The sequence below is a fragment of the Brachyistius frenatus genome, unplaced genomic scaffold (assembly GCF_029030835.1).
Source record: "Brachyistius frenatus isolate BFR_SWC_R1_liver_20210118 unplaced genomic scaffold, ASM2903083v1 Contig_118, whole genome shotgun sequence".
NCBI lineage: Eukaryota > Metazoa > Chordata > Actinopteri > Embiotocidae > Brachyistius > Brachyistius frenatus.
The window spans coordinates 306,194-329,282 of NW_027210717.1; the positions used below are offsets into that span (position 1 = coordinate 306,194).

At 44.7% G+C, this 23,089-nt stretch overlaps 2 protein-coding genes across 2 annotated transcripts in view; one reads left to right on the top strand and one right to left on the bottom strand.

Annotated features, from left to right (window-relative positions):
* Positions 1-24: 24 nt before the first annotated feature.
* Positions 25-15,435, bottom strand: cpap (centrosome assembly and centriole elongation protein). The gene is made up of 18 exons (XM_069713361.1): positions 15,012-15,435; positions 14,041-14,167; positions 13,691-13,906; positions 13,400-13,538; positions 13,044-13,149; positions 11,561-12,322; positions 10,276-11,089; positions 9,879-10,011; positions 9,524-9,689; positions 9,120-9,251; positions 6,534-6,668; positions 6,171-6,270; positions 5,038-5,195; positions 4,716-4,811; positions 3,862-4,002; positions 3,277-3,361; positions 2,144-2,264; positions 25-1,368 (listed from the first exon to the last, which is right to left on the bottom strand). Exons 1-18 carry the CDS (start codon positions 15,402-15,404, stop codon positions 1,176-1,178), a joined length of 4,017 nt encoding a protein of 1,338 aa, XP_069569462.1. The 5' UTR covers positions 15,405-15,435; the 3' UTR covers positions 25-1,175.
* Positions 15,411-23,089, top strand: part of ttf2 (transcription termination factor, RNA polymerase II) — a 19,299-nt gene continuing 11,620 nt past the window's right edge. The window contains exons 1-10 of the mRNA XM_069713362.1: positions 15,411-15,669; positions 15,844-16,047; positions 16,499-16,554; positions 16,811-16,916; positions 17,407-17,490; positions 17,649-17,718; positions 18,999-19,889; positions 21,210-21,330; positions 21,878-22,060; positions 22,771-22,928. Of these exons, the coding sequence (XP_069569463.1) occupies positions 16,527-16,554; positions 16,811-16,916; positions 17,407-17,490; positions 17,649-17,718; positions 18,999-19,889; positions 21,210-21,330; positions 21,878-22,060; positions 22,771-22,928 (1,641 nt within the window). The 5' untranslated portion in view covers positions 15,411-15,669; positions 15,844-16,047; positions 16,499-16,526. The remainder of the gene's footprint in view (positions 15,670-15,843; positions 16,048-16,498; positions 16,555-16,810; positions 16,917-17,406; positions 17,491-17,648; positions 17,719-18,998; positions 19,890-21,209; positions 21,331-21,877; positions 22,061-22,770; positions 22,929-23,089) is intronic.

Consider the following 23,089-nt stretch of genomic DNA (forward strand, 5'->3'; position numbering starts at 1 on the left):
TTGTTTTTTTTTCTTTCTTTTAAGTTCAAATTTATTTTATAAAAACATAACACACCAAGTTAAATAAATATGTATTTCACAGTTGTACAAATTAAAATTGTTTCACGCAAACACTTAAAACCCAAAAGACTTCATACACACTCGTCCTACTGGAAGCTGCTGCACACACAGGTGACTATTTGTTGAAGTCCTTTATGAGTCAATGGAAATGTGTTCCAGGCTGAGTTCCTCTGAAAATATTAAAACTGTTCAGTTTATGGTTCGGATCATAAACCAGAAATATCAGGGAACAAAGATTGAGTCTGTAGGACTGAAGAAGGACGGAACGTTTTAGACCTGAAACAACCTTTGAAACATCAAAGTGACCTGTGAGGATCGCTTGCAAACAAAGTTTCTGTTTAAGACTTCATTTGAAGTCTGAACAAATACGTTTCGTACTTTTCCTCACGAAACATCTGTGAAGCCATTTTTCTTCCATATATTTAACCTGCGTTGTTTCTGTTCCTGTTTGTGTTGCTGACGCATCACCACAGCAAACAAACAGCAAAACAAAGTGGAAGGAAACGAGGCAGAATGGAAACTTTTTTTTTTTCTTTTTTTTTTAAACAGCTTTGCAGGTGTTTTATGGGGAACCAAATGTGTTCAAAAATACTAAATTAAAAAAAAGAATATTGGTTTGTTTACGAGGAAACTCCAAAGAGGGCTTTTGTCTGTCGGCAACACGCTGGCTGCAGTTCAGCTCTGGTCGTGATGTCGTGATGTCGATCCGACAACCGGCCGACTCAACTTTCCCTCTTTAAAATACAAACGAGTCACAAACACGCTCACGACATTCTGTTGCTTTGCTTCGACTTTTGGCAACAAGTTCAAGTTTTTCAGGATCAATTTTGAAATTTTGGGAAACGCGCTTCCGCCTGGACGAGAGTTTGCCGAGTCGACCGTCGGCTGCGAGCTGAACAACGACGCTACGGACTCAAAGTCCAGCCGGCGGCCACGCCGGACAGTCCCGTGTCAATCCTCTCACCTCAATAAGTGGAACGTCCTTTAAGGAGTGATGTGAAACAGGAGCCCTGACAGCTGCCCGAGGGACACGAAGGATTACCGCGAGTCTCTGTCGCGGGTGTCCCCCGGGACCCCGAATGAACCCGTTCACGGGTGGTTACGATGCGCCGCGTCTACGCCACGTTGTCCGCGATCACGTTTCCGTCTCTGTCTTTGATCCTGAGCCGTCCGGTGTGGTAGCGGGTCTCCTGCCTGCCGTCGCTGTAGACCGTCTTGACGGTGCCGTCCGGATACTCCCGTCTCTTGTATCCGGCCGTGTGGATCTCCTTCTGGCCCGTGTTGAAAAGGATCTCTTTGGTGCCGTCGCTGAGGGAAACGTTCACACGCAGTTAAAGTGTTCATTTCAATCTCGGCGGGTGGAAATGTTTCGCTTCTTTCCGGAGACCAACCACGAGGCGGGTGATGGACGGGTCCAACAGCACCACCCGAACTGGCTGCTATCATGTTGGTCTTTTTTTGGAAACAAACGTGCTGCTTCCACCTCGTCCTCGCGCACCTCATATTTATTAACAATTTGTTTTCGTTTGGTACTTTTTAGATTTCTTTTGACAAAATTGTTCATCCGACGAGCAAGAAAAGGATCGGCACAACAACTCATCATGACAAAAATCAGCAGTCGCCGCCCAAATACCAAAACAACAGAATATTAGATTAATATACATGAGATCCAGTGGTTCTCAACGTAAGGCTCAGACCCCTCCGAACTGACGGGAAAGAAAGAAGGACCGACAGTCCTGCTACACCGAGTTTGGAGTTCTTTGCATTTTTGTGAAATATTAGAGGAGCTGAACTCGTAAAGATAAAAGCATCAAATGTATGTTTAGATGAGACGCGTCTCTCTGCTGGCGTAAAATATCAAACATTACAACGGACGAGCTTTTGTAACGGAAAGCCACAAAAAGTTGGGGTTTAATTCATCATCATCATAATAATAATAATAATAATAATGTGCTGCGTGATGAGAAGTCCCCAGTAGATAACAGCTGCAGTCCAGTAAAAGAACCAAAATGTTTCATATTTACAACCAACATTACCATCAGAGGCCGGGTGGAGGGGGGGGTGGAGGGGTGTCTGTACTTACGGGTTGACCTGTATGACGGTGCCGTCGGTCAGCACGCTCTCCTCCCTGCCGCCGGGGTAAATGTTCTTCACCGTCTGGTCTGGGAAGGTGATTTCTTTACGGCCGTCTGGAAAATGTTTCTCTGGAGCGGAAATAAAAGACAATAATGTTGTAAAATATGCAGATTGTCTGCCGGATGATTTGATGACCTTGGCTGCGACAACTTTCAGTAAGCGAGTGCAGTTTGGTGGGAATTCTATTTCATGTTACTTCTTATTTTTACTTTATTACAGAGAGATTTTATACTTCTGACTCTCACTAACTTTTACGTAGCAGCTGTTGTTACTTTGCAGCCAAACGTTAAAACAACAAAATATAGTCGTCTATGAAACATTACTGGAGATATGAAGCCCGACTTTCACCATCTGCATATCGACTGGTTACTGATTCCACACTGATGCATAATATAAAGTTTATATAATATTATTCATATTGAGCTGCAGTGATTCATGACAAAATAAAGTCTTTTTTTTTAATTAAAAAACAAAAAAGGGCAAAATGTAGTGGCTCCATCCTCACCTGTATATTTTTTTTAGTCTTAATGATACTGAATATTCTTGGTTTTAGGAGTAATTGTCAGTCTGGTGTCTGATCAATAATGAAACTAATCACTCGTCACGGCTCTATAGGATCATAATTTAGTAAAGTCTTTTGAAATTGTCCACGTCTCCAAACGGAGTACTTTTAATATTGTAAATATATTTTAATGCTTATTATGTACTTCTACATGAAAAGAAACGAAAGCACGACGGCAGCAGTATTTCCACGGTGCGGTATCAACTACTTTTAAATAAGTGATCCACCGTCAGAGTAACTCCATCATTACAGATAATATTATTTATCCTGTTTATTGCCCTCAAAAAAATAAAAGACTTGAGAGTGTGTGAATCGGTGAGTTAAGTTGTCGCTGCTCTGCTGCGGAGGAAGTCCTGAGTGGTTTCAGCCCGAGTCCTCGTGGTTCTCCTCTAACAAGACAGCGCGGTTGAACCAAAAAGGCCGTCTTCAGACCGATGTGACCGGACGGAGACGCGGGTCGACTCCTCGCCGCTGGCGTCTGGTGACGGCGGTGTCGCCGCTTCCTCCTCCGCTCTCACCTGTCTGGCTGTTGGGGAAGTGAAGGACCTCGATGCCGTCCGGGTAGGTGATGTGTGTCGTCTGGGCGTCAGCGTAGTGGTAGATCTGAGCAGGAGCGGCAGCCGTCAGGCGAGATGGTCGACGTCACAAAAGAGGCAAGAAAAAACCAAAAAAAGAGGGTGAAACATTCAACGGTGATTCTTAAATTGAATCAGATTCTTCCTGTTTTCAACTGTTCTCTGCAGGTGGAGTTCATCAAGCTTAAAGGTGAAAATACAAATTCAACATTGTTCTTTTTTGAAATAATAAACAGACCGACTCTCCTTTAGTCACATTGCAAAATACTACCAAGTCATGAAAGGACCATAAAATGTATATTCAGCCTTATTCTAAAATGTGAAACAGATCTGCAATCTGTTTCACATTTTAGAATAAGGCTGAATATACATTTTATGGTCCATTTTATGCACTATATGAGTCTCTTCTATCCAACAACTTGACTTCACGACACACAATCAACCACCCGGCCGTCACTTCGTCTCATTCTGCTGCTACAACTCGTGATTTGCTCGGTTTCCATATGACAGGCCGGTCTGAGATCTCACCACCCTCCGGTCAGCCGTGATCCGTTTGGTGTCTCCGTTGAAGAAGGTGACCTTGACGGACACTCCGTCTGCCGACACCTCCTTCCTGGTCCCGTTGGGGAAGACGATGAGGCGATCGCCGCCAGCCGCCACCGTCTCCACCTGCGAGGTCGGAACCGGGATCTGCGTCAGCGGCTCGTAGCCGACGTCCGGGACAACAAAGCTCACTCGCAATCAACTTCTACACACTGAGGCTGGCAGAGGAACTATGAGGTCGGTGAACACGGTGAACACGGTGAACACGGTGAACACGGTGGACCGCTCCTTTATACTCGCTGTCTTTATCTTCAGCACTGTGTCCTGCTGGTTCTCTGGAGGGTTTTTGTGATTGTTGCAATCACAATACGGGATTTTATTTTGTGGTAAAACTTCAAAACAACCTTCTTTTTTTTTTTTAAACAACTACCTGACAAATAGTAATTTATAATCACTTCCTTTGATAATCAGCATATTCAGTTCTCATTCAAAGAGCAGCTGACTTTAAGTTACAAAAGAATTGATGCAGCTTTACTAAGGTGTGATATGGAGCACACAGGCTTACAGCTTCACAACAAACTATGATTAGATTGATGCAGACAAGCGTGATGATTGGTCGCCTCATTTGAATGATAAGAGCTTATTTCCATGAAATAACTTCACTCCCTGTTTTGATTTGAAATTGACCGAGAGTCAGTGAGGAGTTGGAGATGTTGGTAGTTGTTCTTGGACAGCTTTACTTTGTGCTTTGTTCATCTTCTGTCTGCTGGCTCACGTTAACACACATTCTCCAGGACTTGATGTTCTGTTGACGCTCATCATCGTGGTCTCGGACTCACCTTGCCGTCAGGATGCGTGATGACCTCCCGGGCCGATTCCGGTTCCGACTCTTCGGCCTCGCTGCGCTCCGGTTCGTTTGGCAGAGAATCTCTTTTCTGTGATGTGAAGATGTGAAAACAAACAAAACAGTCAATGATTAAGCGGGGCGGTAAAGACTGAGCCCTGTGATACAGAGCAAGACGTTCAAATAGGCCTCCTCGGTCCACATCTCCGAACAGGAAAGAGGCTTCGACATGTGAGCGTCGGGACGGATCGGTGAGCACACGGTCCGAAAAGGGACTGGAGCTGGAGGTTAGCTTCAGATAGCATGCTGCGTCCTACCGGAGAGCGGGGGTGTGATTCTTCTCGGTTCGGTGGGGGTTCCTGACTCTGGCTGGCAGGTGTTGACCTCTCCTCTGTCTTCCTGCTGAGTAACGAGGGAGAGGAGGAGGAGGAGGAGGCTGGCTCCGACGGCCTCCTTAGGCTGCTCTTCATCCCTGCTGTCAATCACAAAACGCAAAACTTGGAGCCAAAACAATTTGTGGTCATTTTGTAGTGTGAAGATTCAGAGTCGGTGTCGTCATCGGAACGTTTTCACGTTGATTGTCGAGATGAAAACTGAATGTGGGACAACAGATTTTGCAGCCTGCAGGGTTTTTATGAGACTCCTGCTTTCCCTGTTTTGTATTGTAGAATATTGAATCAAACAACCGCAGTCAATGGCACAAAAAGAGTCATAATTATTGAAATCAAGAAAAGCCCTTCTAAAAGTGAGATTATAAAATGTTTCTGACTGGCTCCTCAGACCCATTTAAACCTGCTATTGTTGATTTATTGGACCCTGAAAACATGACAAACTCAGCGCTAACCTCTTCAAACATTAACATTGTCATGTTCGTGTCCACCTGTTCAGTGACGGTTTTAGATTTCTGCCTCTACAGCTGTTTAATGCTGTCAGATGTCCTGCAGAGAACAGCTGCCTGCTGAGGCGGAAATGAACCATGTGAGCACAGTAGGACTGAAGTTGTGAGCTGGAGAGCTCAAAACAATAAGGAGCTGAAAGTCAACATTAAACTTCAGAGGAGCTGCACAGTTGTCTGTTGGTTCAGATTCATTCTTTTGCTCGCAGCAGCTTTGCAGAGTTTTCGCTTCCGTACGAGTCGAACAGCCGCCTCGGATCCTTCAGCGGGACCCGTCCTACGTCCCGGCTCAAGACTAAAGGGGAGCAGGCTTTCACTATCGCGGCCCGGACCTCCCCGCCTGACGGTCTGAGACTTACAGAATCACTGACACTTTTAAATCACTTCAAAATATCATCTTTTTTAAAAAGGTTGCTTCATAAATGTCCTGCTGGAAACCAGTATTTGGTTTTCTCCTCAAAACAAAGCACCTGATGAAGTCACAGGTCAGCGAAAACCTGCAACTCTAAAAGCTCCATAATTTTTGGAAGTGAGAATGAAAAGTGTTGAGTTTACGTGCAGCGCTCTGACTGCTCTCCCGGGAGTTTCCTCTGGTGGCTGCAGACGTGCTGCTCTGTGGAGGGCTGCTGCTGCTTCCTCTGGTGTCCAGAGGAGTCTGAAAACACAAAGAGGTTCTCGTGTTCTGCTGAGAGGAAACAATCTGCCGAGGTAATCGGAGTCCCGCACAGTAAATGAATGACTACGTGAATTACACTGGAAAAAGAAATCCTTATTGGGACGTGGTGTTGAATTCAGGTTGTGTTTTTGCGATCATCCAGTGGAAAGGTGTGATAGATAGTGTGAACTATAGATATTAAACAACAGAAATATAATCAATAACAAATAAATACATTTAAAAAAATTAAAAAACAGGCTTACAGCAAACGTAACTCCTTTGGTCCCAGATGACACGTTGTTCTCAAACATTCTGGGAGCGTCTTTAGTTTCCGAGTCCTCTGCAGTCACCGTGTTTTTCTTCCAGGCACTGAGGCGCAGCTTTTCCAACATACGAATCTTATAAAATAAAGAAAAAAAAACTCAATATACAGTACACTGCTCCAAAATAATAAAGGGAACACTTAAACAACACATCCGAGATCTCAATGAATGAAATATTCCAGTTGAAAATCTTTATTCATTACATAGAGGAATGTGTTGAGAACAAAATAACAAGAATGATCAATGGAAATCAAAATCATTATCTCATTGAGGTCTGGATTCAGAATCATACTGAAAATAAAAGGAAAAATCAGATCACAGGTTGATCCAACTTCTGTGGAGATTCCTGAAGACAAGTCCAAATGAGTCTCAGTAGTGTGTGTGTCCTCCACGTGCCTGTATCACTCCCTACAACGCCTGGGCATGCTCCTGATGAGACCACGGATGTTCTCCTGAGGGATCTCCTCCCAGACCTGGATCAAAGCATCAGTCCACTCCTGGACAGTCTGCGGTGGACGTGGTGTCGGTGGACGGAACGAGACACGATGTCCCAGATGTGCTGGATTGGATTCAGGTCTGGGGAACGGGCGGGCCGGTCCGTAGCATCGATGCCTTCATCATGCAGGAACTGCTGACACACTCCAGCCACATGAGGCCGAGCATTGTCCTGCATCAGAAGGAACCCAGGGCCCACTGCACCAGCATATGGTCTTCAATGGGTCTGAGGATCTCATCCTGGTACCTAATGGCAGTCAGGGTACCTCTGGCTAGCACATGGAGGGCTGTGCTGCCCTCCAAAGAAACGCCTCCCCAGACCGTCGCTGACCCACCGCCAAACCGGTCCCGCTGGAGGATGTTGCAGGCAGCAGAACGTTCTCCACGGCGTCTCCAGACTCTGTCACATGTGCTCAGTGTGAACCTGCTCTCATCCGTGAAGACCACAGGGCGCCGACGGAGAAGCTGCCGATCTTGGTGTTCTCTGATAAAGTCCGATCACCCTTCACGGTGTTGGCTGTAAGCACAGACCCCACTTGTGGACGTCGGGCCCTCGTACCGCCCTCATGGAGTCTGTTTCTGACAGTTTGAGCAGAAACATGCACATTAGTGGCCTGCTGGAGGTCATTTTGTAGGGCTCTGGCAGTGCTCCTCCTGTTCCTCCTTGTACAAAGGAGCAGATAGCGGTCCTGCTGCTGGGTTGTTGTCCTCCTACGGCCCCCTCCACGTCTCCTGGTGGACCGGCCTGTCTCCTGGTATGTCCTCCGTGCTCTTGACACTGTGCTGACAGACACAGCAAACCTTCTTGCCACAGCGTGCATTGATGTGCCATCCTGGATGAGCTGCACTACCTGATCAACTTCTGTGGGTTGTAGACACCTCATGCTACCTCTAGTGGTGAGGACACTGGCAAAATGCAAAAGGGACCAAAAATCATCCAGAAAGGACGAGGACAGAGAAATGGTCTGTGGTCACCACCTGCAGAACCGTTCCTTTATAGGGTTTTCTTGATAATTGCCTCATTTCCAACTGTTGTTTGTTCCATTTGCACAACAGCAGGTGAAGTTGATTCACAATCAGTGTTGCTTCCTAACTGGACAGGTTGATTTCACAGAAGTGGGATTGACTTGGAGTTACATTGTGTTGTTTAAGTGTTCCCTTTAGTTTTTTGAGCAGTGTGTAATAACAAACTTTTTTGTTTTTGAATAATACACCTTTTTTCACTGCCACTACCCACTCGACTCGCCTTTTTATTTCTATCGGGCAAAGGTTGTGGATAGTTCCCGGTACTATTTTTGATGCCACCTCTGTTGAGGTTCCAAACGAGAGGCGCTGGTTCTGAACATTGCCGTGACAACACAGCAGACCGCTGACTGGCCAGAGAGAATCCTCACAATCACTGACTGACTTTGTGCGCAAAACACGACTTTCTGCACAAATCCGCTGCTGTTAACCAAACTTTGATGGCGGCTGTCGTTTTTTTTTAAATTCACTGGATTATTTGAGGAAGGACAACCAGCAAAGCCACGCTGTGGAGAGAAGATCGAGCAAGTGTGTGTGTAGCCTTGAAGGTGACATCATGGCGGTCTGAAGCTGTGTCACTATGGTAACAATGCTACTGTCTGCAGTGGAAAACTAAATCCAGAGAAGTACTTGGCACCAAAGTGAGTAACGGCAGTACTGGCAGTGGAAAAAGGCCACATTCACAAGAAGAAGTGATCTGGACGATGACATCTGATCTTCAGGCCTTTCCACGAGGTAAAAAGAGACGTTTCTGTCATCTGGATTTTGCCCACATTGTGATTGGACTTCAGTATTAGTCAGGAGGGGCTAACATGCTCATATCAACAGACAGGAAAGGACTGGAAGAGAACGAGCTGAGGAAGAAGCCGTTAGGAGGCCTTTCAACTTGCTGTTTTAGGAATGTAGTCACACTTTACAGAGATCTGATCACAATCCCAGCACCCGACATTCACGTGTGTTTTGTACCCAGATACAGATTGTATTTTAAAGCGAGGTTGAATGAGGCACCTCGTCCCGCAGAGAGCTGTTCTCCTGGCAGAGGGAGTCCATCTGCTGTCTCAGCCGGATCCGAGTGGACGACCAGCGACTCTCTCTTCTCCTCAGCTCGTCCTGCAGGGAGCTCAGCTGCTGCTTCAGCATCTGATGTGAAGGACAAGGACAGAATAAAGGAGTGTTTCAACATTTAACACGTTAATATCCGCTTCTTGTGGCCATGTTTTGTTTTTGGAGCACAGCATGAAGTGATTAGATATGTACGATAAAACATGGTCAAGACCGGGGTAACGAACAGTTCCAGCAGCTACAATAAATATATCGGAATTCATGTTTTGAGGGATGAGTACGTAAAGCCCACAAACAGCCACGTATTAGCACTTGAATTGCAGCCGTGGTTGTAGTTTTGTCAGCTCCACCTGGATTTCCTCTCGCTCCCTCTTGTCCGGTATGGCTCTGGCGGCTGACGCGTGCTTCTCAAACAGTTTGCGCTCCTTCTGCAACTTCCTGTTCTCCTCTTTTTTGTATTCCTCAAACTTAGCCAGCTCCTCCGTTGTTGTATGCTCAAACTCCAAACGCTCTTTCCTGCAAAGCAACACAAAATGTTTCCACCCAGAGAAAGACACCCGTGTTCAAGAAATGATCACGCAGGGTCTCTACTTTTTGTACAAAACATTTTATTCCCAGACATTTCTGGAACAGTTCATGAGTATTTTAAAAACCTACATATACATTTGCTGCGCTGAACTGTTTCAGTGCCGACAGACATCTCACCTGAGATTCTCCTGGCTCTTCTCGTTCTCCTGTCTGAGTTTGGTGAGAGCAGCATTCTCCTTCTTAAATCTCTCGATCTCAATCTCCAGCTCCACCAGTCGCTCCCGGAGCTGTCTGGACTGGACCTGCTGGCCTGGGGACAAGAACACACACACACACACACACACATTGAAAAGTAATAATGATAAGCAGCAGTGAAATATCTGATTCCTAACTGCCTTATAACCTTGAGTGCTGATCTGTGACTATTTCTGGCCACATCGAATCAAACTAACTCAGGAAAGTGACCCTGTCAGGTTTTACAGCATCAAGATGAAGTAGATAAAGGGCAGAGTTGTTGACATGCTGAAATGATAACTTTAATAGAAGTCATAATCACAGCGAGCATTTGTCGAACCTGTCTCGTCCTCTGGCTTTTTGGACTCAACTGGAGCTGCAGGTGGAGCAGGGAGAGGTGCATTCTGGGCTTTTGGCTTCAGCGAGGGGAACAACCTCGTCATGAGCTGGGAGACAGGAGGAGGATCAGGCTCTGGATTCACTGAGCTCTTTTCCATCTGTGCAGCTTTGCTCACTGCCACCTTCCTCAGCAGAGTCCTGTCCGGTGCTGGAACCTCATCGGCCGTCGGCTTGGAAACCGGTCGGACTCCTCCGCCGTCGTCGGCGGTGCCTGCGACGGCGTCCTCCAGGTCGTTCCATGTGTCGTCGTCGTCGAACACAACTCTCCTCGGCCCTCCGTCTCCGTTCTCTACCAGAGTGGAGTCGTCTGCGTTGCTGAGGACGCCGTCGCTGTCCCCTTCGTCCTCTCGTGTCACATCTGAAGCTGAATCCCTGAAACTGTCCTCGTCTTGATAAGACCGCTTGTCATAAGGTGGGTTCATTGGTGCAGGGAAGAAAAGGGTGCTTTTGACCACGACTTCCTGGTCTCCGAATTCGGAGTCCGCACAGGATGACATGTCAGAGACGTCCTGCTTGTCTTCTCTCTCGCTGTCCTGTCCCTCCTCATCCTCAGTGCTCACTTTTCTCTTCAGTGTATCATCTCTTATCGTCACCACAGAACTGCTCTGGCATGCCGACCCGCCACGGTTCCCGGCACCGCTGCTCCCCTGAGGGGCACATCTGGAAGGTGACTTGATGGGGGTGGAGGAGAGCCGCCGCTGGTGGAGCCCCCCGGCAGCCTGCTGCTTCCAGTGCTGCTTGTCCATCTGAAGAATCTGCAAGTACAGAACAGAGTCTTTCAAATCACACGGTTTTAAAGTCAAACATTCAGAATAACAGGATAGGATGAGACCGGGAGAAGTCGGAGCTGTAATTATGCACCGTCGGCATTCATTCCTTTAAATGATCCGAGCTCTCTGCAATCCCCATGTTGAAGGAAAATGTCTCTGTTACTGTCAGGAGCTGCAAAATGCCATTCATTCTTAAGACTATTTGCAAATCCAATGCCATCTTTTGTCATTATAAAAGTATTGATTAAAGCCACTTTTAAGGAGCACTGCATACTAGTTTCAGAAATCAGCATGATTTGGAAACAAAATCTAACCCTTGGGCAAGGCATTCAAACATTTCATACAATAAGGCATTTGCCTTCATTTTGAATGAGCAGAACTGTAAGAATTATTTCATAATCCGAGAATAAATCCCTGATTAAAGCACAGGGGTCACTAGTGAGTTAAGTACAGCACCTTTATGACAAACGAGGAGTTGGACGAGAAGGAAAGCTCCTCGGCCGCCTGCTCCAGCAGCTCAAACTCTCCCAGCTCCATGTTGTCCAGCTGCCGGTCGCTCTCCCAGTGATGGAGCTTCTCCTGGAACGACAGCTCGAAGGAATCCCGCGGAGCTCCGCCTCCTCCGTCGGACCTCGCTGTCCTTTCTGTTACTTCCACTTTTGAACCACAACTTCTCTCTGTAGCGGCGTCATGTTCAACCCTCTCTGGCCCCACTAACATGCCCACCTGTTTGGTTACAGGGTTGGGCTGCTGACCAGGGTTCCTGAGGGTCTGCACTGACAGACCTACTTTCCTGTTATTCGGCTCCTTTACTTGTCCCAGCTGATGTTGTTTGGTTTGTCTGCCCTCTGGGTCACTTTGAAGAGACTCCGTGTTCTGTCTTTGATGACAACCCAAAACCTTCGTCCGTGCTGTCTTACTCTCCGCTCTGATGTCCTGAGGTGGCGAGCCGAGTCCCTTCAGTCGGTTTTCCTTGTTGAGGATGGCAGTTTTACGTTGGACGGCCGGCCGCGGGACACCGTTGACACTACTTCTCTGGATGGATGCAGGCTCCGAGTTGCTGCGGGAGATTACTCGCGGTTGTAGTTTGGGGTCCTTCTTCACCTCCGTTTTTTTTAACGTAGCTTTACGATTGTTGGTAAATCTAGAGAGCCCCTGGCCTCGCTTCAGAAAGGCCCTCTTGGGAGGGGCTTGAACGGCTCCAGCTCCATCTGGGCTCTGTTACGGTGAGAAAACACAATGTGAAGGAAATGTGCATTTAAAGCTTTGTTGCAATTGTAATCATATTGTAGCAACTCTGAAGCCTCGGAGGTCAAAGCTTCCTTGAATCCACCAACATGGAGCACATTACAATATGACAATAACACAGCCAGTCTGGATTAAGATCGTCACTGACGCTGCGCTATAAATCTGATTTACGGGTGATAATTTGTGGGCAACGGGACAGGATTTCAGTTTGTAGTCTATTTGCAGTCCAATCATGTTTGGGCAGGCTTTACAGGAAAACAGTCAATGAGGGGAGCAAAAGAAGCTTAAAACATTGGCTGAAAAGTAATCTCAGACCATCGGCTATCATCTAAAGATGATTCATCTTTTCATTAGCTTGTTTGTTGTGGTTTTAGTGTTGATGGACTTGTGAAACTGGTTGTACACGTCGTCTCTAAACTCCAGCTCCGTTTTTGTGTCTCAGGTTGCTGATTGAACTGTAAACAACAATCAGCACACAGAAGAGGAAGTCGTGGCTCTGGATATCCACCGGCTTCACCCGATCCACTCAATTATTTGCCGTTTGCTAAATCGTCATCAGACCGATAAGCAATGGGCTCAGGGGCTTGAATGAAAGGCAATCTGAGGAGCTTTTAAGAACTTGTTCCAGTGTCTTTAAGCACAGACTGATGACTTTACCAACATTTTACTGTTTTTAAGAAGAACTTCTGACCTGTTGTTGCTGGGCAGACTTCATCCTCTGCTCCTCCAGCCTCAGCTGCTCCTCCAACAACTCCTCAAAGGTCTGCTTCTGACCCCAAATACCCGGCCTTATAGGTCTGAAGAGGACACACACACACACACACACACACACACACACACACACACACACACACACACACACACACACACACACACACACACACACACACACACACACACACACACACACACACACACACACACAGAGACACATTTGTCAACAGAGACACTCACACACAACAGGAGTAAGAGCCACATTGATGTCACAGCTGCTTGTCTATGTTTAGTTTAATCTCTTCAACAATCCTCAGTTAAATCAGTATTCACCGGTCATGGAAGACTTCATCCTCTTTTCTGCTGTTATCTTCAGTCACACCATTACGTTGTATTAGCGTGTCATCGTTCTCAGGAAAATGGCGGCCATCAACACTGTGCTCCTGCTCACCTTCGCTGGAGCTCCACGTGCCTGTAGGAGACAAATAGTATTATAATTTCATACCAGTGATTTATCATCAAAATCAGAGTAGACGAGGGCTACTGTAAAAGAAACGCCCCCCCGCCCCAAAAAACAAAACTGTACAGATTTGTTACTTTAAGCCCCAAAAACATTATCCTCACCCTCTTCCTCATTGTGAAACTGCTCATGGCGTTGACCATTAGATAGCTGCTCCTGTCTACTCGCTGGTGAGAGCTGCTGTTCCTGTCGGAGGCCACATGTGGAGCCCTGCGCGACCCCATGACAGCTCATGTTGGGCCTCTCTCTGTAGTGAGAGGACCTGTGGAGTGTGTCCTCGCCCCATTCTTCATCAGACATCACTGAATTCTCTGCGTAATCTGTAACATACATTATAATCACTTCAGTTTAAGAAGCAGGGCGAACATACATGTCACTTTCCAACCTACATTTTGCATGTTGAGTGAAACTGATGATCACAACTGTAGTTTCCCTAGTCATTTCTTTTCCACACCTCCTGTGCAGTGCTGGGATCCGTTCATAATTCCCAGTAGTCTCTGCTGCTCCTCCTGGAGGCGAAGCAGCTCCTCTAGCTGATGGGATTTCAGCTGCTCCTGCATGTGCTGCTGCCATTTCCTCAACTGCCCAAACACACAATAAGATATATTGTAATGACACAACTATCTTAACTCCCACAGTGTTTTTCAGTTGGTTTAAAAGCATTTCAGCTAAACTCCTTAGACTACAATGTCCTCGACAAATGACCTGACTAATTCCCACTAATTCCACCTCAGTGTCTTCGGTTCACACAAATTAAAAGTGCTTACCGACTTCCTCACACGTCTGTTACTAGGTTAAGAGTCTTTGCAGACATAAATAGTTTTGGGTGAAAAATGCTAATAATAGCAGGGAAAGGGAAAGAGGAGCATATGATGGATGTGTGGGGGTACGTTAGGTAAAAGTAAGTAGTGATAACATCAACACACTTACTTTAAGTAAGTAGTGATAACATCAACACACTTACTTTTACCTAACGTACCCCCACACATCCATCATATGCTCCTCTTTCCCTTTCCCTGCTATTATTAGCATTTTTCACCCAAAACTATTTATGTCTGCAAAGACTCTTAACCTAGTTAAGCCCATGAAGAATGACAAGAAATTTCCATTTTTAGGATCAAATGTAGAAATTCAAATCAATGAGTAGCATCAGTAGTGAATATGTTGTAGGTGTGAATATCACAATGTCTGTTTAGGAACGGAAACCCAGAAGTTAGGTTGACTAGTTGATGTCCCTCTTATCAAATTGTATGGTAGTGGGAAGAGCTGTCAATTTCAAGCGGCATGGTCAAGGATGTGTTAACTATACCAGCCAGATAGTTCCCTCTAGTCCAGTCAATTAAAAAACATTATTGTGTCCCAGTCCTGGCAGAAGCTGATAAATGACAGGAGACACCAGACTCTGGAAAGCAAAAGTGTCCTCACCTGATCAAGCTTCATCATAAGGGGCACCTCTTCTGGTTTGCCTGCCATCTGATCCAAACTGTCCAGCCGTCCATCTGAGTTCCTCGTTGGGACGGAGCACAACCCGTCCACCGACCTGTCAGTCCCAGCCGTGTCTCCTCCAGGTGTCTCCTCCAGCCGTGCAAACCCACCCGCGCCGTGGCAGCTGCTGTCTGCCGAGGCGGGCAGAGGGGCAAAGTCGGAGGCGAAGGAGTCGTCTGGCAGCAGGGGCGGGGATCCCACGGCCGAGGGGCCCGGCGAGGCGCCAGCCAGGACCGGGGAGGGATTGAGGATCACTCCGGCTCTGGTGCTACTTCGCATCCACCGGGTCAAGAAGTCCGCCTGCGAGGACTGGAGCCCGGCTGGAGACGACATGATGGCCCGAGCGCCTCAAAACGGGGTTTTCTAATCTGGGATTTGAACAACGGATTACGGTGACAGGTTCGGGGTTAATTACACCTTGAATAAACAGTCCGAAAGACAAAGTCGGGATTGAAAGGAAAGTGAAGACAGCGACCGGTTTAAACAGACTTGGTTGCTGCACACAAAGCGCCATCTTTAAACGTTTGGTTACTAACAGCCAACTCAACACAACTGTCGGTTTTAACAGCAAACGCCTGAAACATTGAGGCGACGACATGTACGACATGTTTCTCTCAGTTTAACCAACAGTGCTCTTCGTCCATTTAGGTCAAATGTTTCATTTAAAAGACTTCAACGTCCGTGTTTATACTTATAACCTGTTGTCGGCGAGTGACGTGTTACTAGACACACAAACATTTTTCTTTTCTTTCTTTTCTTTTTTTTCCCCCAGGTGTTACACCGTAATGACAACAACATCTTTAAACGTGTCCAAACACATGCGGTTTACCTTTAACACGGGAGAGAAGCAGTCCTACGGAGAGAAACCGGCGTCGGACAAACAAACATGACAGAAGTTTCGAAGTCTGCCGCCATATCAAAACAAAGCCCGCGAGAGTTACAACAACGAAGAAGAAACTCACGTGTTGCATTATGGGTAATGTAGTCTTATTTTAACACCTAGGCTTCCTTAATGTTTTTACAATTTGCCTTTTAGCTTTATAATAACGCTTATAATAAGTATAGTATAAGTAACCTACACTATGTCATAAGATTTGAAAGAAATGTTTTTATCAAATATAATTTTACGAAAAACTAACTTCGTAGTATTTCCGGTTTAATCACGAGTTTTTTTTTCACAATAATGGATCATATGAATACAATCTGGCGTACTGGTGAGTACAAAGTTTGAACATTTTTACATTGAACATAGTTTAACATGTGTTATTTATATGTCTCGTTTGTATTACTTTTCGGGCAAATATATGTGATTTTAATTTACTAATTTAAATGGCAATCTTTTAAACTGATATATTCAACCGGATGTGCTTCCTCACAGCTGCGATTGGTCGATACAAAAAAAAACGAAACGTAACGACAAATTGCAGAACCGATACTGAGCTGTGTGTTTGGACAATGGAAAAGATCGTATGTAATGTCCATGGTAAGTCGTAATAAGTTATTTATAATTCATATCTAGATATAGAATAGATAAGTAGACGTTGTGTTACGTTTCCAGAAGTTACATTTATGTTTTGGTCCCAGAAACTGCTTGCTATATGCATGACAAGGCAATCATATCAATGACACATGTGACATCTGCTAACTTAGGCAAGCGTAATTTTCTCGACGTATTTCCCTTGATGCCAGTATAAAGTCCATATGGTTTGTTAAGTCCCTCGACCTCTGTCCCCACACAGGCAGCGTGTGTCTGTTAAAAACAGGCGTAAGAGATGGACCAAGCAAAGGCAAGAGCTTCTACGTCTGCGTTGACAAGCAAGGCTGTGATTTCATGCAGGACGCCAGGTACTGAGTCCCTGTGTCCAACTGAGAGAACGACAAAGGGCTGAAATCCTCAGATCCTCCACAGTAGAGACATGAAGCTTACTATTCATCTTTATTGTTTTTGAAAAACCAGAGACGCTCCAGGGATGTTGTAGTCCCAAAGTAGGAAATGTCCAACAATCTGTAGCAGAGACACTACTCTCCTACACCGGTCTGAACTGTCTCTTTAGATTGTCTCTATTCTTTGTTTTGATCACAGAATAAATTGTGTTTTATGTGTATGACTTGGCAAAGTCCTAAGCTTCTCATAGCCACATGCTGTTATGGCTGTGGTATTTATACCAACAACCAATTTTATTCTACTTGTACATTAATGCTTAAATGCTGAGTCTGAATGAGTCTTGACTACTCAGAAATAATATTTGTTGCCATAGTAATTGGCAGCAAATGGGTTTTTGCAAAGATTCATGTTCCTGTTTTTGATCTTGATTATCATTATCGTCTCCTCCAGCATCTCACCTTCCCACTGCCTCCTTCATGAAGATGCAATGGTGGAACTACAAGCTCTCAGCCACAGTCAACAGCAGGGACAAAGGTGGGATTGGAGGGGGATTGTTTTATAGTTTTCTTTTTTAACTAGTACACATAATCAAACTTTTCTGTTGACGCCTTACATAGAAATTAGACTCTTGAACAATGTATTTCGGACCGCACAGCAGCCTGGCTTTATTGTGACTCTGACTCTGTTTCCAGGTTGTTCTACCGGTGTGTTATGGGTAAGAAAGCAGGCCAGCGGTGGTGTGGAAACGTGCCTTGGACTGCAGTAAGACATATTTCACCACACACACACCCTATTTTATACTTTTGGCACCATCAGTATCTGGCACTCACTAGCTCTCCGCCAGTGGTTCTCAACTGTCACCAGAAGTGGGTTGCAGGGGCATTTTGATTGGGTCGCAGTCACAGATGTGTGCGTAGAAAAATAAAGTTAAGGAAAAAAAGTCACTTAGATTTAGAAGATTTCAGAACATTTACTGCTGCATTTTTAGTTGGAAGGAAACACATTGTTCAGGCAGCGCATGTGCAGTAGCTGTTTGTTTCAAAACTAACAACGAACCCATCAGTTGTTTGCGCTCATCCAAGCATTTTTAAACAGGTTTAGTATAAATATTTCTGCTTTTTTCATATTTCAAACAGTTCAGCTTGACAGATATTACCAGTTTAAAAAAAAATGATATGTCTGTAGTACTATTTGCACTTTTGTTGATTTCTGTTTACCTAATGTTTTTACCAGCACATTAAGGCATTTTGTATTACTTCGATTCGCTCCAAATTTTTACAAATTTGATTCAGTACTGAATGACAGAAGATAAATGTGGTTCCTGAGGCTGGAACTGTTGAGAAGCACAGATTTAAACAATATTTTTTATCATTGTTGAAAAATAAGGGTAATAAATAGAAAAATATACGGCGGTGCAGTGGTGCAGTGGTTAGCGTTGTCACCTCGCAGCATGAAGGTTCCAGGTTCAAATCTGGGCCTGGGCCTTTCTTTGTGGAGTTTGCATGTTCTCCTTGACAGTGAGTTCGTGAGTTCTCTCCAGGTACTCCGGCTTCCTCGGACCATCTAAAAACATGCACCTCAGGTTAATTGGCCCTTAAGCGTGAATGGTCTTTGTTTCTGTCTGTCTCTGTGTGTTGGCCCTGTGATAGACTGGTGACCTGCCTTTGCCCAAAGTGGGCAGCCCCCCTGTGCCCCTGTTCAGGATAAAGTGGGTATAGATAATGGGTGGAAATAGAAAAATAATGTGGAACTACAGTATTCTGCTGTTTGATTAATTCATTGTTTACAATTTTATCAATCAAAAATTACAAATATCTGATGGTGCCATGTGAAATATTCAGCAGATTAATTGATTATAGAAACATTCATTAGTTGCTGTCCTATATATGATATAGACAAAGGGTCTCAATAAAGCACTGACTTTAATTAAGAGTTAAGTCTGACTTTAATGTTTATCCCTCAGATATTGTTTTTCATCACCCACCTGAAAACTTTCCTCTGCATATTTTCTAAATGCCCGTTGTCGTCCTCCATCATTGCAGCCAGAGAAAGAGAAGAGAAGCCCTCTATGTCACACACAGCTGCAGCCCTCCTGCCTCCCACCTGTCCGAAACCCCTTTAAGGCCCCAAGCAAGACAGATAAGGACTCTGAGTGGAGGAGGATGCAGTGTCGTGGACATGAGGACAAAGATAGCGGGGCAGGTCACAAGGCTGAAGGAGGACAAAAGTGCCAAAAAGAAAATGTGGAGGACAAAAGTGCATGTGGAGGGGGAGGACAAGAGGAGGAAGGAAAGCTAAATACATCGGATACTTACCAAGGCAAACAACTTCCACCCGGGATGAAGGTAAAGAAGAGAATATCAAATGAGGAGAGCAGCAGTCCCAAAGAAAACAGTGTTGAAAAAATAACAGGAAAGACGCAAGACAAGGCTGAAGATAACCACATCAAGCAGGGAGCAGCAGAAAAGAAGATTTCCACCTCCAGCATCAAGGCTGTTCATCCTGAGAAAACAAGTCAAACCTCCCCCGATCCTCACAAGGACTCATCCCTGCAGCCAGCTGATGGTAAAACCTGTCTGGCAAAACAAACTAACAATAAAGTAAAAGAAAGCACCTCTAAACTACCCAGCAGCAGCACCACCCAGACGTCCAGAGACTCGGACAACACCAGGAACCCCAGATCTGACAAACCAACACAGTCAGAGTCCAGTCAAACAAAAAAACACCAAGACGACGATGATGATGATGATGATGATGATGATGTTGTGGTGGTGTCAGTGAAACCTGCCGTTCAGAAAACTCCTCCTGTTTCTACCATCCAAAAGACCCTGACCACCTTCCCTGGGTTCCAGCCAACTGCTAAGGTCAAAGGTCAGGTGGCAGATCCCAAAGGGCTGCAGAGCCTGCTCACCACTCAGCTCAAACAGAAGAAGGTGAGTGAAGGAGAAAGACACAATGTAAAGGGCCATACATGCACAGATGATAGCTGACCTATACTGGATTTTTGGTGCCAATTATAATAATTAAATAAAAACACTATTATGATCAATACATGTGTCTCAAACATGGTTTATTGAATCAGCTGGTAAGATCAACCCTGTTGATGTAACAGTTGGGCTCTAATTCAGATCCTCAACAGTCCTGTAGGTGTTTCCACTCTGGTGCAGTCTAATGAAAACTACACTAACCACTGCAGCAGCCACACAGAGAACATTTTCACTGCTTTTAAAATAATCATAATAAGTATGGATTGAAATCTCAAAATATCCTCTCTCTTTATATCCTACATTTAGCACTATTTGCTACAGTAGTATATCCTGGCTCTGCACAGCTGTTGCTCAAAGCTTCCGGTTTGGCATGACCTGACCTGACCCGTATGTTGACACAGTGAATTTAGGTCAGGTAACACCAGGTCAACACTATTAAGCTTATTAAGCAGACAGGCTGCAGAGGAAGCTAATGAAGGACAGTACAGCTAACTTTTTAAATCCAAGTTGACCTATGGATGTAATTCAAACACTGGTTAAATTTTCTATTATTCAGAAACATGTACTGTTTGGTCTCCATCGTGGTATTATTGTTGACACATTAATATGCAGTACATCATGACGTATCGCTGCCTGTAGAGTATTATTGCTGGGTCAGCACAAAGAGTGAAAGTCTTAGTCTGTCACTCGCCTTAAAGTGTAAGTGTTTCAAGGAATATTGATTTATTATCGGAACATTTTTGACTGTACAGTCAACAGCTGAGGTCAACAATTAGGTTTTTTTCAGTATAGTTTATTGGGGGCCAACAGACAAAGTAGCCAGACATTTTGTCAGTGTTTTCACTCCGGTTTTTTAAGACTAAAATGGATTTATAAAACTTGTGGTTTATAGTTAAATGGAAGCAAAATGTCACACTATATACAATACTCAAATGTATGCTTTGTTTTGCACTACAATATCTAATATGTAACAGTATCCTTCACACTCATTTCTGAGATGTACTTTGGCTCTGTATTTCATATTTTACCTGCAGCAGATTTATGGAAATGATGATGTTTTGATGCAAAATATAAAAAGGGGAAACTGATTTCACCCACCTGCTGCTATCCTCTTCACTGTTCTTCATTCTTCAGTAGTACCGACCACAACACAGCATCAAATATTTGGGGCAACTGTCGAGGCAGATGTTCTCTGTTAATATTTTCCAGTGTTTCCATTTGTATCTGTATCTGATTGTCTTCCTCCTTCTCTTTTCTGCTGATTAGGCCATTCTGTCCTCGGTGAATGTGGCAGCTCTGCCAGATAAAGGAGACAGGCTGAAGACACAGATCAACGAGCTGGAGGAGGCGCTGGAGTCGCTAAACCTCACTGCTGCTTCTCAGCCTGGTAAGAGATGTTAGCAGGAATAATGTCATGTTTCTTTTGTCAAGATTTCACACCAGAGTTTTGCAGTAATTCCACTCTCGATGGGTTATTGTCTGAGACTCTGAAGTGGACATTTGGCCCTGTTTTTCCATAATTTCAAACTGGACTAACATTCTTTGGGTCTCACAGTTGTCGCAGAATTTATTGATAAAAACATTTAAAACTAATTCTTTTCCCAGGCTGTAAAATAAGATTTAACTGTGTTTTACATGCAGTGACAAATACAAATAAAGTGACGATCCTTCTTTAGACAATTTCTACAGTACAGAGATGAGATATGACAAATATGAGAGAAAATGTACAACTCGCACACTTCCAAGCACCAGCCACTTCCGGATTAAGCCCCGCCCTCTCTGAGTACAGATACAAATTTTTAATTGGTTAAAGAACTACAGACACAGATAATGGGGTACTCGCTCGTCCCTAAGCTCTATAGTCTCATGAAATTGTTGAATTTACATTCATGTCTGTGTCTTCTGACTAACTGTAATATATAAATGACTTTCAGAACCCCAGGATGGAGGTAACACCGGTGTTTCTGGTATCAGCAGATCTCAGATCAACCCATTCAGCCGGCAGGGAGGCACCATCCTGCTCCCGGCGCCTCCAGCCGCGGGCCCCTCCCAACACCAGGCCTCCGGCAGCTCTCTGGGGCTTCAGCTGAGCCAGGGATGCACCCAGATGTTCGGAGGTAGGCCTGATGGGGAGGTCGAAGACATTTCTGTTCATCTTTATTCGTGCATTGTTTTGGAAAACAACCTCACGGAGGCAAAGACTTCAGAGGAACCAGGATCTTTATTATTGCAACAAAGATCTGAGTTAGTCTGCAGAGTAACTGAATAATTATTGATTATACATCATCTTTTATAAGGTTTAGTAGAGAACATACCTTATTACCCATCCCATACTATTGGCTTCATTTGCTTATCATGACTATACCTGATTTGGACCGTGGCTCCGTAGAGCAGCAGTCACCTACACATGAATTGTTCAGTCAATGTCTCTGTTGGTTTTAGTTCTGGGTAAACGGAGTATTCATGTCATAGGAAGAGTCAGCCTGCTCTCTTATTACAACAAATACACACACACTGAGGATGGATTACATGAACTTTAGTTTGACATTACTAACAGTTACAAATATTTCAACAGTTTTACAATTTTATTTTTTAGCATACAATAGCATTTTTTTTTGTTCTGCCATATCAGTTGAAGCAACTCAAAACACTTATTTCAATATACAGTATTTGTAAAGCTAGTGAGAAAAAGTGGCTATTGATCCTTTCAAATTTGCTTTTATTTTCACCCTGATTTAGTTTAGTTTTCTGTGGATTGAATTCTTCTTTCACTACCTTCAGTTGTACTATGTCACATACACTAATCCTCAGTTCCTCATGTTTTCAGCAAACCCACAGGCACAGGCCTTTTATGGTGGCAGAATGACAGACAACCGTCTGCTGGCAGTGAAAAACGCCACCTGTGAGGCCATTGACCATCTTCACAAATCCCTGGAGTCCTGTCCCGACGCGGAGGCCGAGGCCCCGGATCCCAAAGGCATCAAGGTGACACACTCCCTCGGTCACTCGTCAGGTCATTCGCTCATAAAATCCGACTGTACCAATTAGATTTGGGCAAAACTTCAGTGAGTGTTGCCTGTCTTTAATATTCTTTTATATCCAGTCTATGATTCAGATTTACACTGGTCCACAGACCTATTCCTGTG

What these genes read in the sequence shown, in the direction of transcription:
- cpap (XM_069713361.1), bottom strand. Translation starts at nt 15,404, where the DNA reads ATGTCGTCTCCAGCCGGGCTCCAGTCCTCGCAGGCGGACTTCTTGACC. An exon ending in AAGAGCCAGGAGAATCTCAG is followed by an intron (nt 9,690 to 9,878) that starts GTGAGATGTCTG and finishes GTTGCTTTGCAG; the next exon opens with GAAAGAGCGTTTGGAGTTTG. An exon ending in ACAGCTCTCTGCGGGACGAG is followed by an intron (nt 6,669 to 9,119) that starts GTGCCTCATTCA and finishes TTATTTTATAAG; the next exon opens with ATTCGTATGTTGGAAAAGCT.